The sequence below is a fragment of the Physcomitrium patens genome, chromosome 13, assembly GCF_059467195.1.
Source record: "Physcomitrium patens ecotype Gransden chromosome 13, ASM5946719v1, whole genome shotgun sequence".
NCBI lineage: Eukaryota > Viridiplantae > Streptophyta > Bryopsida > Funariales > Funariaceae > Physcomitrium > Physcomitrium patens.
The window spans coordinates 11,977,925-11,991,483 of record NC_143422.1 but is presented as its reverse complement, the minus strand read 5'-3'; the positions used below and the strand labels follow the sequence as shown (position 1 = coordinate 11,991,483).

Here is a 13,559-nt window from a genome sequence, read left to right as displayed (position 1 = left end):
CTAAGGAAACAAATGTGAAAGTCTGAGTGTGAAACGGATTCACAGCGATGTAACACGAGATTACTGTTCTGTAACTTACATGCATGTAGAAGAACCACATTGTTTGCATTTTTCAAGTAGCTTTTAATCTGGATGAGTACAGACCATCGTACTGGAATTCCACGAGTCTATTAAAAAAACAAAAATTAGCACTTGAGAGTGAGGTACATCTTTGAAATGAATATGAATCCACATTTATGAATGTCCTGGTCATCGAGGCGCAACCCTTCCTGGATTTCAAGGATGAAAAGAAATCCACGTTAGCACGTAAAGATCCCCCAGTGTGCCAAATCTATGCACCAAATGTCGATCCACGGCTGCGGTCCTTCCACATCCAGATGTTGCTGTAACCTTCCATTTCCCATGTACCCGCTTCCAGCTCGAAACGCATGATTTTTCAGAAAATCATTGCATAATGCTCGTGCCCCAGTTGGATTCCACCATATCCAGGCAGCTTGCTTGTCAGTATGAGAGGGAATTTGTCTAGACTACTGCTGGTGACGCCACCTTTGTCACAACCTCTTCACCAAATGATAGCTACCGGCAAATAGAGTTTCACTCTCAAGCACAAAGCTCGGTGCTGTGTCAAGCAACAAAGACCCTGGTTTACTGGCGTACAAACTGATCCATAGTGATTAATGTGTTTCATTATGGCCAAAACGACTGGCGCATGAATCTGATGATCGGAGCTGTACCTGAAATGCAGGTACTCGATGAATGCTGGCCCACTTTTTGGGTGGCACTAGGGAAGTATAATGGAGTCCACTGTATCCAAGTCATCCACTGGGCTGCATTCCCTCAACTTTTCATGCTCTACAAGGTGATAAGGAGCCTGACCAACTGGTTGTTAGATTAGCAGCCATGCTCTCAGAATTGAGGCTTGGATAGTTCAGTAGTATCAGCCGAGCTCCAATGGCTGGATACTGGACCTCCTTCTTGGTGTATTATCTCGGAGTCTTGGTGAGAACCGAACTTTTTATGTTGTGTTCGAAGCTCTGATGATCCCTTTCTTGAATTCGGTGACCTGAAATTTTAGCACATCTACGTTGACCACGCATTACAATTGTAGAACGTATAGTCATTGTCATTGCAATATCTCATCGAAAGCTATAACCATGGGTCATTGGAATCACTTGAAACAAGTCCTGACTGTGTTTTGTATTTGCTCTTGGCAGGTTTTAACTGAGGCTGCAATCAAAGCTTCAAACCCTCCTGCTTTCAGACACTGGGAAGAGAATTCGCCTACGGTTAACATACCAAATCATTTTCGTGGTTCTGTATCTCCACTTCGCCGAAGCGTTGAAGAGAAACGCTTCATCTCAACTGTTACTCGCGGTGCGATATTTCCACCTAGCACAGCATCTTTCTGTAGAGCCGCAGGATTCATTTGTGTGGAGGACGTAAACATTACACCCTACAATAGTGAACCAGTTGGCACTCTAAATGTTGTACCCTTGGCACGAGGAAGTCCAGGTCGCACCATGGGCATTAAAACTATCAACGACTTTCAGTTTGATTTCTTTTTGGAAGAGAACCTTGCGAAGGGAGCGTCAATGAACCTCGCCGAAAATCTTCATGATCCTATTCCAAAAAGATCGTTTCTTCCGAAGGCGGTGGCAGACACACTTACCCCTGTTACCACATCCAACTTGCCGAAGCTAAGGCAGACTTTCAATATTGGTGAGAACACCAAGATGGCTACCATCATGGGCACAGCCGCATACCTCTGCGAGAATCCTCCTCTTCCGGGTGAAGAAAGAGCGTGCCCAGCCTCAGTAGAGAGCATGGCCAAGTTCGTTTCTTCTCAGTTGGGAAGGAATGCGACGATGCTTAAAACTAGGGGAGCTCCAGGGAATGCACCGGCGCAGAAGAAACCACTAATAGTGAAAGACTTCACGAAGCACTCAGTTGAAGAGGGAAAGAAAATAGTCGTGTGCCACAATTTGATGTTCCCTTCTCAATTGTACTACTGCCACCACGTCACAGGTACGAAAGTAGTGGAAGCATCTCTAGCAGCTGCTGATGGTTACATCATTCGTGGTGTAGCTGTGTGCCATTTGAATACAACCATGTGGGGCTCGGAGCATCCTGCGTTTGCAGCTCTCAAAATACCCCGTGGCGCTGAAGCTTGTCATTGGACTTCCCAGAACGACTTAATTTGGGTACCCGTTCAGCAGTAAAGTTGTTGCCAAGCTTTCAAGGATCAAGGTATCAGGGCTTTTCCGGTTTTCATATGGCGGCTAACAAACAATATCTAGGCATAGCTCATCAGTTTGTTAGAGTCACAGGATCTCTAGTATCTTGACTTAGCTTTCTTTTAGTCACAGGATTTCAGTGTTTTGACAACCCAGTTTTTCTACCATGCTTGTCGTAGTCTCAGTAATGCTTCGAGTCAGGGTTGATACTGTTCACGATATTTTTCCAGCACCCCATGCGGATTTGCTTCAGACGCACTGTACGTGAGCCAGTGCATTACAAAGACATAAATGTAGTTTACACGAGGTTTTCAAGGATCCTCACCAACAACTCTTGAGATGGCTTTGTTGTAACACACATTGTGTATGTGCTACTTCCCTTTCAAAGATGTGAAATGCGCTCTTGAATGCAGCTGAGAACTGCCCCACCTGAATCTGCAAGCAAATGGAAGTGGGCCAACCTATGGGCCTCCCACGTAGTGAGCTGATGTAAGTGTATTTGCTCTCTAATTTTAACTATAGGGGCTCTTACATTCCATACAAAGAACGAGTCTCTCTTGTCGATATTTCAACTGTACCCAATATTCATATCATCTCTTCATGTTGCTGGGAAAGTACTTTGAAATGAGAGGATTTCCCCACACCTTCCAAAAAGATGACTTTTTAGAATCCAAAAGAGATATTCGAGAGATACAAAAGAGACATACAAACAATGATTCTCTGAAATAATAACTGGATAGGTATACCCTACAGCTAGAATACTGAACCAATCAATGCTAAAGCATGTAAGTACCAAGAGAATGAATCTTGCATGGCTAACTACTGCATGCTGCTCGAGGGAAGAGCTTCGGTGATGTGCACGAGGAAGAGAAAAACCACGCGGAAAAAATATTAAAGAAATCAGAGGCACGCGTAGTAGAAAGTAGTTAGTAAGCACTGGATATCTATGAAGCACAAATAGGATACCAACCTCAACATCACCCTTTAAGACATTCTCTAAGGAAAGCACTGTGCATCACAATTCGAAGACGGATATAAACTAGTCAGGTTTCGTTTCAATATATGGTTGCACGTGTTAAATTCTGAACACCTGGCTCTAGTATATGAGGTGGTACTACAGCATGTACTACACTTCGTCGCAAGTACATAATGGAATTTCATCTGAAATGTAAATCATCTTCGTACCCCCGGTTCTAGTGGTAGAATATGTGTCTGTTCATACACATTTCTGCTTGTTATAAATGACCAACACAACGTAATGTTGAAAACTGGGACAGCTGCTCAAGAGATCCATCTTTGAAAATGCTATCAGACAATGCAATTTACAGAGGAAAGTCCACAATTCAGGCGAATTGACAGTCAGTAACAGCTACCGCTTAGCTTTAGTAGCGGAGTAACACTGCCAGAGCCAATTTTAAGTTGTCACCACACAAACAACTTAATAGCAAAAGGTGAACGACCTCCAGCAAGTATACACGACTGACCTGCTGAACGACACACTAGAAGTACAAAAAAAATCTCTACATTACATGCATCTTACAACGGAAGTCTCTCAATACAAATGAGAGAACCACTGTATTCATCATTAACAGCAACAAGATCAAGATGAATTGTGACTAAGAAATCTTACAGCCCATTTAGAGCACACACGTAAAACTCTGAAAAACTTAGTTCTGTCCAAAAAAAACTTCTTTTCTTCAAAGCACTTAAACTGTTTCCACCCTTATTGACAACAAACGTAAATTCTTTTGGCTAGAATTTTTTCCGACTCATCAGCTTGCTTCACCTGAATTCATGAGCATACATACAAATTTCCGTAAGAAAGCACTTCAAATTAAAAAATTGCAAAAAGCTCAACGGTGGAATCAGAAATAGGAAAAACAAATGGCTTCATTTTCTCAAAACGTTCACACGAAAACAGTAATCATTCATGGAACGTTCAGTGCAGATCTCAGAAACCTTCATACTAATGCATAAGGAGTTCATAGATCATTTTATCACGCACTTTTCCAACTCATTTCGAACCTGCCGCGAGGCAAGAATCCTCTGTCACATGTTTCAGATTAATTAAACAAAACAATGAACTGAAATAAAAATTAAGAAGAGAGAAGGGTCAAACAACATCACCAACTCACCTGAATTCAACTTCAGGATTTTATGTCATTCCACTCCATAACAAGGAAAGTTCTGCACATGAAAGACATCACTACAAAAGCTTAGAAACAGTACAACCTACAGCACTAACCTCGGCTCGAACGACAGACTGAAAATCCAAGTTTGAATATAAATCTTCATATCCATTTCGTCATCCTACCAGCTACAACAACCGAAGTAATAATTTGACAAACGGATATGCCCTGCCTGCAATTATCCACTTTATGACTCACCACAAATGACAATCTGATTTACCTGCACTACAGCTAACAAATCGAATAGCAATGAGTGATTCTGGCTTCGATGACCAGTCAGGAACCTACCGCAACTAGTGATCGGATTCGGTTTACCAGAAACATCTGACGTTTTCCAAAGCAGGCCAGGGGGATGGAATTATGCTAAAAGAACAGAGTGAACATGCAATATCAATGATGCGTAAAGCAATGTGGAGATTCGCGCACACATTTGCAGCGACGGAGGTGCAATATCACAGCATATCGGAGTCTTAAACAAACAAGAACCTCATGGGACTCGTTGTTCGAAATCAAGCCTAAACGCAATAACAGTATAATTTTAACAGATGTAAGAGAAGCGCTAACCAAATTTCACATCCAATAGCTCATTCGATTCCACATTTCGTTTCCCTCGTGCCCAAGGGGGCTCCAGACTCGTGATCAGGTCTTCAACAATCCATGAACAGGTTCAAACCCTGACGCATCGGCATTGAATTCAGTGAAAGTGATGGAAGCTTGTGATCGGAGAGCGAATGCACGGAAACCCTAAATTGCTGTTGTGCTTGCTGCATTCCAAGCAAGTCCAAGCAAGTTCTGGAAAACTCCGAAGGACATGGAAATTGTAATTTGAATATGACGGCAGATTCTAGGGTGGAACATGCATTTATTAGATACTTTAATTTTAAAAATGATGACTTTTAATTTTTTAAATATCTCTTTTTTACAAAAAAAAAATAAAAATTATGTGCATTTATTTATTAATAAATTAGAAAGTGGTTAGATAATTATACTCAAGTAAATAATAATAATAATCTATTCAATCTTTAAACGTGCCAGTTCATTTTAATTACTATTTTTTTAAAGTTCATTATTTGTATTATCTTGAAGACTATTTTAAATTTTGTTTTGTTATATTTTTATCTTTTGGAATATGCTAAATATTTTTGGTATGAAACACAAAAAGTTATTTATTTTTTGCAAGAATATTACATTAAGAAAATTTAATATTCTGGAAGTATTCTGCACTTTAAAAGGATATTAAAACTAAGATATAGCATCTGGATAATGTAAAAGGTTTTAAAACTTTAACATTTTTGGTTTTGACATAGATTTGATAATATTGAAACTTTAATTGATGTAACTTACACCTACCATACTATAAAAAATATGGTTGAGTTTTTAGAATGGATACAAGTTCTTGGTCTTAATTTTTAGGATTTTAGACTTACATATTTATATCTTTCTTGTATAAATTTAATTATGTATTGCATTTAGTGACTTGTTTGGCTTTCATAGCTTATTGTACATTAGTTATTTAATTAAGTCTTATTTGTATATATATATATATATATATATATGACCCCAATTAATATGATATCTTTTAAAGATGTGGATGGCAATCCTTTGATTTCATAAGCCATTTCATTTTCTAGCAAAAATTAGCAAGGAAAGCCATTCATCAAAGTACCTTTGTATGATGAAAGCATAATTAAAAATATGCTTAAGAAGAATTGTAGCTCTTCAAAGCTTATCCTTCTATTACCTTTGTCCAACATATAATATAATAAGAAGGTAATATTTATTTAGTGAGTTATTTATTTATTTTTGAATTTCAAATTCTTTACTTTCATCAACGTTACTAATTTTGATGTTATAGTGTAATATGTTTTTCTTTAAGAAAAGTAAACAGCAGTGAGTTAAATTTTCTTTTTTACAAGCAGAATTACTTTTTTTAAACCTCAAAATTTACAAAGGACCACATTGTCAACTGTATGCACAGTTGGGTTTTATTTTCATTTTAATATAATTTATGTTTTCTAAACATTAAATGAAAATGATCAATCCTCAATTTGAAGCAATTACCTATGACCACAATTGTTTCTTGTTGCAATCCCTTTGCTAAAGAAAGGCCATGTCAGTTTTTACTATTTTTTTGTTTCAAAATAACTTGCATAAAAATGTCAAATTTTGCCACATCTATAGCACCAATCACTTTGTTTACCACATCTGCTATTTCTTGTCACAACTTAAATCCAACCATGTTTATTTTTATTAATTTTTATCAAATTTTCTATTTTACATCAGGAGTTGAAAAAAAAAAATTAAATAAGAAACTCGACCTTTCTGCAAATCACTTTGAGATAATATTTGTTTGAATCCATGTTTTAATAGGAGGTGTTTTATTTACTTTTTGATCAAAATATCAATCATTATTAATTTTTTTACCTCCTCTACTTTCAAAGTGCTCCACAATACTAATAAGTATCTTTCACAACTACACAAATGTCAAAATGCTTCAATCACTCAAACTTGAAAGCAATTAAATTTATCAATATATGTATGCTTATATATATAGAGAGAGAGAGAGAGAGAGAGAGAGAGAGAAATTCATGCTTATGCAAGGGACTGAATAAGGAATAGAATCTTTAATGCCGTGCGTCCGATGGAGTGGGATCTGTGGACGAAAATGATGGGGACGAGAACACGAAGGCGAACTGAAGCAAGGGCAAGAGAAGGCAAAAGGCAAACAAAGGAAAAGGAAAAGGGAGCAGTGGTCCAACTGGAGCGAGAGGGAGCGAGAGGGAGGGGGAGGGGCTTTATTGAAATAAGGAGCGAGGCTCCACTGACATTTTTTTTTCTGGTTCTTAGGGGAAGTGCGCACTCTGCCGCGGGGCTTGACGTTCAACCCAACTCACGCTTGTGCCAATACCATGGCCCAAGGGCTTTGAACAGCCCGCTGGCGCTGTTGGCCCTCACCGCTTCTCCTTTACTTGGCCTGTGCGGGACCTGCTGCCGATTGTTTCGTTTCTTCGGAGTGTTTTTTTTCTTCTGTCTTCTTTTTATTACGTGAATATATTTTTTTCGATAGGTTTGTGAGTTTTTGCGAGGATTAGGGTTTTGGGGGTTTGTGGCATTGGTTGTAGCTATGGCGGAGCGAAACGGGGACGGGAAGGGCGGTAGGGTGCAAATCAACTTGGAGCTCTATGGCAAGAGGTTGAAGCTGCTGAACAACAAATGGAAGGAGCACAAGAAAGAGATGTGGGGAGGTGCGGACGCCATCGCCGTGGTCACCCCGCCCGCGTCTGAGGACTTGCGCTACCTCAAGTCCACCGCATTGCATATCTGGTTGTTAGGGTACGAGTTCCCCGAGACTGTGATGGTGTTCATGCCTGGCGCGTTGCACTTCGTGTGCAGCTCCAAGAAAGCCGCACATCTTGAGGAATTGCAGAAATCGTCGAAGATGCTAACAGGTGTGGATATTCATATTCATATGAAGGAGCGCAAACAGGACGGCAGTGTGCAGATGAATAGCGTTTTGGACGCGGTGAAAGGTTTTAGCAAGGGGAAGACACCCACCGTTGGGGTTCTTTCGCGTGAGGCCACGGAGGGCTCGGTCATGGAGAAGTGGGCCGAGTGTCTGGAAGCCTCAGGTGCTGCCACTGTAGACGTTTCTGGTGGATTTTCGGAGATTTTTGCTGTTAAGGATGAGGTACGGGAGGTTGCTCTAGGACGCTATTACATTTAGGTTAAGGTTTTACGGGATTCTGAGCAGATAGAAAAGAAAAAGAAAAAAATATATAAGCAGGTTTTAGGTTCGTGGTGTTGACAGTGCTATGCACGCCTTTTTCATCACGGGTGCTGTCTGCATGTGGAGCTGAGACAAGCCATGCTTGTTTGTCACGATCTTGTCTTTTCGAATGTTTGAAACTTTCATTGTTTTTTCTATGTTAGGAAGAATTAAGTGATTTCTAAGGCATTTGGAATGAATTTGTTAACTGCAACGGAACACCCGGGTCTCTCTTTGGGTGAATTGCCTCTAGCATTGATTTGAGGTGGATGTGTCGCAGGAAGAGATTTCCAACATCAAAAATGCATCTCATTTGAGTGCGGCTATCTTAAAAAGCTTCGTGGTGCCGAAACTGGAAGTGATCATCGACGAAGAGAAAAAAGTGACTCACTTTGAGCTGATGGAGCAAACTGAAAACGTGATTACGAATCCTGGTAAATACGTTAAATTGAAGGCAGAGGATGTGGACATCTGCTATCCTCCTGTTTTTCAAAGTGGCGGAGTGTTCGATCTGAAGCCGAGTGCAGTGAGCAACGAGGAACCTCTGTATTATGATACGCTTGGTGTGATATTGTGTGCGATTGGTGCACGGTTCAGGTCGTACTGTTCGAACGTTGCAAGGTCGATCATGATAGATGCAGACAAAACGCAGGAGAAAGCGTACAAGATTCTTTTGAAAGCTCATGAAGCAGCCATAGCTGCACTTAGACCAGGGAACGCCATGTCAGTTGCGTACAAGGCTGCTTACGCTGTGGTGGAGTCTGGAGGGCCAGAGTTTTTACCCTACTTTACGAAGAACGCAGGAACTGGAATAGGCATCGAGTTTCGGGAGTCGGGTTTGACCCTGAACGCCAAGAACGAGCGTGTGATTCGCCCTGGGATGGCGTTCAATGTGTCGCTTGGCTTTCACAATCTGACTACAGAGTCGAGCAATCCAAAATCCAAAACGTTTTCCCTTCTTCTGGCGGACACAGCGATCGTTGTGGAGAAAGGCCCACCTGAGGTGCCAACACTGAAATGTTCCAAGACGTATACTGACATAGCGTACTCGTTTAAAGACGACGAGGAAGACGAAGAGGTGAAAGTGGAGGCGAAACCTAAAGTGAAATCAGAGAGTAATGGGTCCAATGAACCTGCCGTTCGAATGGCGACTCTGCGATCCGACAATCAGGAGATGACCAAAGAGGAGGTGTTTTTCTTGCTCTGATCTTCTCTCAGCGGTGGATGAGTCATGATTGGTGAATGCCCTTATTTGCGTGTTAATCTGTTAACTGTCGATGTGTTTATAAGTGTGAACGGTATTCGTTTATCATGTTTAATTCATATCTTTAAAACTGTGTTTGTCTTGCTTACTTTATCTTCTACCAGACTGCGTGCTTTTTTATTTTCTATTTAACTATGGTCATTCAATCCTTTGAGTTTGTGTGTATGTAATTGGGTGTTTTTATTTTTTGGTTTGGTGTTCTCTTGTTTTCTTGCTATAATTTGACGTAATACCCATCAAGCTGTTTACTGGACGTTATTAATGTGCAACAGCAACGACGGCAGCACCAAGCTGAATTAGCAAGACAGAAGAACGAAGAGACAGCCAGGAGGTTAGCGTCTGGAGGCTTGGGATCTGGAGATGGTCAGGGGCCAAACAAGACGACAGGAGACATCATAGCATACAGAAATGTGGATGACATTCCTGCTCGAGAGTTGAAGATTCACGTAAGTAGTATTGGCTTAAATAGGACCATTTTATTCATGTACGGTTTATGTTTCTCGATGATTAGACGGCAACAGAGTTGGAATCCGATTCAGCAGATATATCTGCGGAGCTCGATGCGAAACTTCTTGTGCGTGGTGAAGAGGTAGGACAATGTGGTAGACTGTCAAGAAATATCTTTCGGTTTTCCTATCCGAGATTGAATTATGGCATGGGTGCTTTTCTTCTGCAGGTGGATCAAAAAAATGAAGCGGTATTGTTACCTGTCTATGGTTTGCTGGTACCTTTCCACATAGCCACGGTTAAGAGTGTTTCAAGTCAACAGGATGGCGGGCATTCGTACATCAGAATCATATTTAATGTCCCAGGAGCAGGTTTTGGGCCGAATGATGTACCCACTCAAAAATTCCCCAGGTCGATATATGTGAAAGAGGTTTCATTCAGGTCAAACGATACACGGCATTCGTACCAAGTTGTGCAGCTGATAAAGACTCTTCGGCGACAAGTGGCTCAACGGGAGTCGGAACGTGCGGAAAGAGCCACATTGGTGACTCAAGAGAGGTTGCAGATCGGGAAAGGTAGACCCATCAGGTATTTTGGACATGGGACCCTTGTCAATGTCATTATTTCTCTGAGCTAATGATTTTTGTCACTTAGCGCAGATGACTTCAAAGCTGAAGGTGGAGTCATCTGTGCTGACTCGAAGTTCTCCTTTGAACTTTCTTCCCTTGGTGCGGAAGTTTCTTACCGTGGAAGTCCTAGTTCTCTGCTGGGCTCTTGTATAGGCGAAATGCATGTCCATGTGCTGTTGGCTGTCTATGGAAGCAAGTTTTGTAATCCACTTGCTGTCCTTTCTAAGCAGTGCGGTTTGTCAAATTATGGAAGGGGCTGTATCTTTTCTAGCATGAGTATGTCACCTAGCCGTTGGTCGAGAAGGGTCGTTATTGAGACTTTCGTGGCTCTTGGTACATTTTTCCACACTTTGTTTAGTGCAACCGATTCGCATGGGTTTTCCCAGGTTATCAGATCTCTGGATTCGGCCAGCGTTTGGGGGTAGAGGGCGGAAAATGAGCGGTACATTGGAGGCACATACAAATGGATTCCGGTACTCAACCATGCGGCAGGAAGAGAAAGTGGACATCATGTACCGAAACATTAAACATGCCTTCTTTCAGCCAGCAGAGAAGGAAATGATTACTCTTGTTCACTTCCACTTACATAATTATATTATGGTCGGAACCAAGAAGACGAAAGACGTGCAATTCTATGTCGAGGTATGTCCGTCAATGTCACTTCATGACGAAGTCATTTTATGCTTGAGCGAGAGATAGGATGGAGGCGGTGGCAGTCCTCTTGCAACGTGCATGAGAGCTCGTACTTGCTAATCCTTTTTTTTTCCCGCTATTTGTGCATTATATTGCGTATTTTTGTTTTGCACCCAATGCAGTGAAGTAAATATCTCTCAGTTTTAGCTCTGTGTTGTTCCTGGATTTTACTTGTATGCAGTGATGTTTCTAGCTTATGTTTCGAAGGTGTGAGGTTTGCTGATGCGTGGATGGTATTGTTTATAGGTGATGGAAGTTGTACAGACGCTAGGGGGCAGCAGGCGGTCAATGATGGACCCAGATGAAATTGAGGAAGAACAACAGGAGCGAGATAGGCGCAACAAGATTAACAAAGAGTTCGAAGCGTTTGTGAAGCGAATGGCAGAACTGTGGGACCAGCCACCATGGCGGGAGCTAGACCTAGAATTTGACATTCCTTTCAGAGAGCTTGGGTTCCACGGAGTGCCTAATAAGTCATCTGCTTTCATCGTGCCAACGGTGAACTGTTTGGTTGAGCTAATAGAGACCCCGTTTCTGGTTGTGAGCCTGAATGACATCGAGATTGTGAACCTGGAAAGAGTGGGTTTAGGGCAAAAAGCATTTGATATGGCGATAGTGTTCAAGGATTTCAAGCGAGAAGTTTTGCGAATTGATGCCATTCCTTCAACATCGCTGGACGGAATCAAGGAATGGCTCAACTCGATGAACATCAAATATTACGAGAGCAGGATGAATCTGAACTGGCGACCAATCCTGAAGACGATACTGGAGGTTAGTTGATGATTTTGTTCTTTTGTAGATGTCAGCCTTCTTAGCATATTGTTGAACATATGCAGCAGACTGGTTTTTCTTGTACTTGTCTCTGCAAGATGCTCTTTCAGCAAGAAGGATACGTCAGATAAGGCTTGCAGTGAGAACAGAAACTCAGTTTATATGGAGATTCATTATTGGGCATTTACGTGTGTTCATTGTCTGTTCACACTGTTGCACATATGTATGTCTGCTGATCATACTTGAATATATTAGATGTGTTCGGAAGTAGATGAGGACACTGTAATATGGTGCTGATTGCAATTTTGTGGTTTTTTGACGTGATAGGACCCTGACAAGTTCATTGAGGACGGTGGGTGGGAGTTCCTGAACATGGAGGCTAGCGATTCTGAGTCCGACAAGTCGGAAGAGTCAGATGAAGGATATGAACCATCTGACGTGGAAGTTGTGTCTGAGTCGGAAGATGACGACTCTGATGATGAATCAGTTGTTGAGTCCGATGACGATGAGGTACGTCCTTGTATAGATACTTGGTTTGAATGGTGTTCGAGTTTCTGATTGAAGGCGTTTCTGTTTTGGTACTGTGTCGCGTGTTGTTTGATGAATGGCGTACTTGGCATTGTATTATTTTAGGCCGAGGAAGAAGAGGACAGCGAAGAGGAAGAAGGTTTGACTTGGGACCAACTAGAAGAAGCCGCGAAAAGGGATGATAAAATGAAAGGAGACGAAGAGGACAGCGAGGATGAGCGTCATCGGAATCGGAAGAAGGCTGCCGGGAAAGGCAGGATGCCTGATCCCAGGGATGCGAAACGGGGTCAGCCGAATAAAAGGCCCAAAGTAAGGTGATGATCAGTGTGTGGCATGGGTCTCAACCATGTGTTAGATTTCTCTCATGTAAAATCTTTATCACTTTCTCTGTCGCTGTGGGTCAAATTTTGAGAACTCTCAGCTTGATACCAGTAGGTTCAGAGGGTTCCTTATCTGTACACGATGCTGGATGGAGACGATAAGCCACTCGCTATGTCCAGATTTGGGCATTTTTTAGAGTGAGGATCAGATTTTGATGTTGTGGTGCGCCCAGAACGTGTTGACACTCCCTCGTTATTTTGTTGAATTTGGTGTTGGAGATGGATTTAGTTCTGATAGGAGCGGGCCAGCAGAATTTTCCTGTGACACTACAGAATATCTAGAAAGAGGATTCGACATCTTGTTTCAGTGCGCATAGAGCTTTATTTGTTTCCATCATCGCTGAAACGGCATCATGCGTCTTTTAGTCTATGTACTGGACTCTTATTGAAAAGCAACAATCTTGTACTACGTTATTTCTTTGTGAGCGTTTGCTTTTAAAATTTATCTGCTCTAATATTTATCTTGATCGAAGTTTCATGGCTTTTAATACATTGTTCCATTATGGTTACGGTGGTAGATAAGTGTAGGTCAGTTTCTATTGGTGTGGACCGGATGTTGTGACATGTGTAAGATGACAGCCATCCGTTAATATAATTGTTCACTTCGTATTTTCTTTTAAAGTCATGAAAATTCTCCCCTATCTGTTCAACTGCAGTG

The 13,559-nt window shown here is 41.5% G+C and overlaps 2 protein-coding genes and 1 long non-coding RNA gene across 3 annotated transcripts; 2 read left to right on the top strand and 1 right to left on the bottom strand.

Annotated features, from left to right (window-relative positions):
- Positions 1–785: 785 nt before the first annotated feature.
- LOC112290242 (polygalacturonase non-catalytic subunit AroGP3) lies at positions 786–2,590 on the top strand. The gene is made up of 2 exons (XM_024536334.3): positions 786–999; positions 1,215–2,590. The coding sequence occupies exons 1-2, from the start codon at positions 952–954 to the stop codon at positions 2,217–2,219; spliced, it is 1,053 nt and encodes a 350-aa protein (XP_024392102.1). The 5' UTR covers positions 786–951; the 3' UTR covers positions 2,220–2,590.
- Positions 2,591–3,740: 1,150 nt separating this feature from the next.
- On the bottom strand, positions 3,741–5,210 carry LOC112290241 (uncharacterized). The gene is made up of 3 exons (XR_002972081.3): positions 4,988–5,210; positions 4,370–4,421; positions 3,741–4,020 (listed from the first exon to the last, which is right to left on the bottom strand). It is a non-coding gene; the product is annotated as an uncharacterized LOC112290241 (long non-coding RNA).
- Positions 5,211–7,270: 2,060 nt separating this feature from the next.
- LOC112290461 (FACT complex subunit SPT16) lies at positions 7,271–13,315 on the top strand. Its single transcript, XM_024536712.3, has 8 exons — positions 7,271–8,111; positions 8,470–9,378; positions 9,726–9,899; positions 10,130–10,488; positions 10,916–11,171; positions 11,469–11,993; positions 12,321–12,503; positions 12,627–13,315. Exons 1-8 carry the CDS (start codon positions 7,548–7,550, stop codon positions 12,837–12,839), a joined length of 3,183 nt encoding a protein of 1,060 aa, XP_024392480.1. The 5' UTR covers positions 7,271–7,547; the 3' UTR covers positions 12,840–13,315.
- Positions 13,316–13,559: the final 244 nt, after the last annotated feature.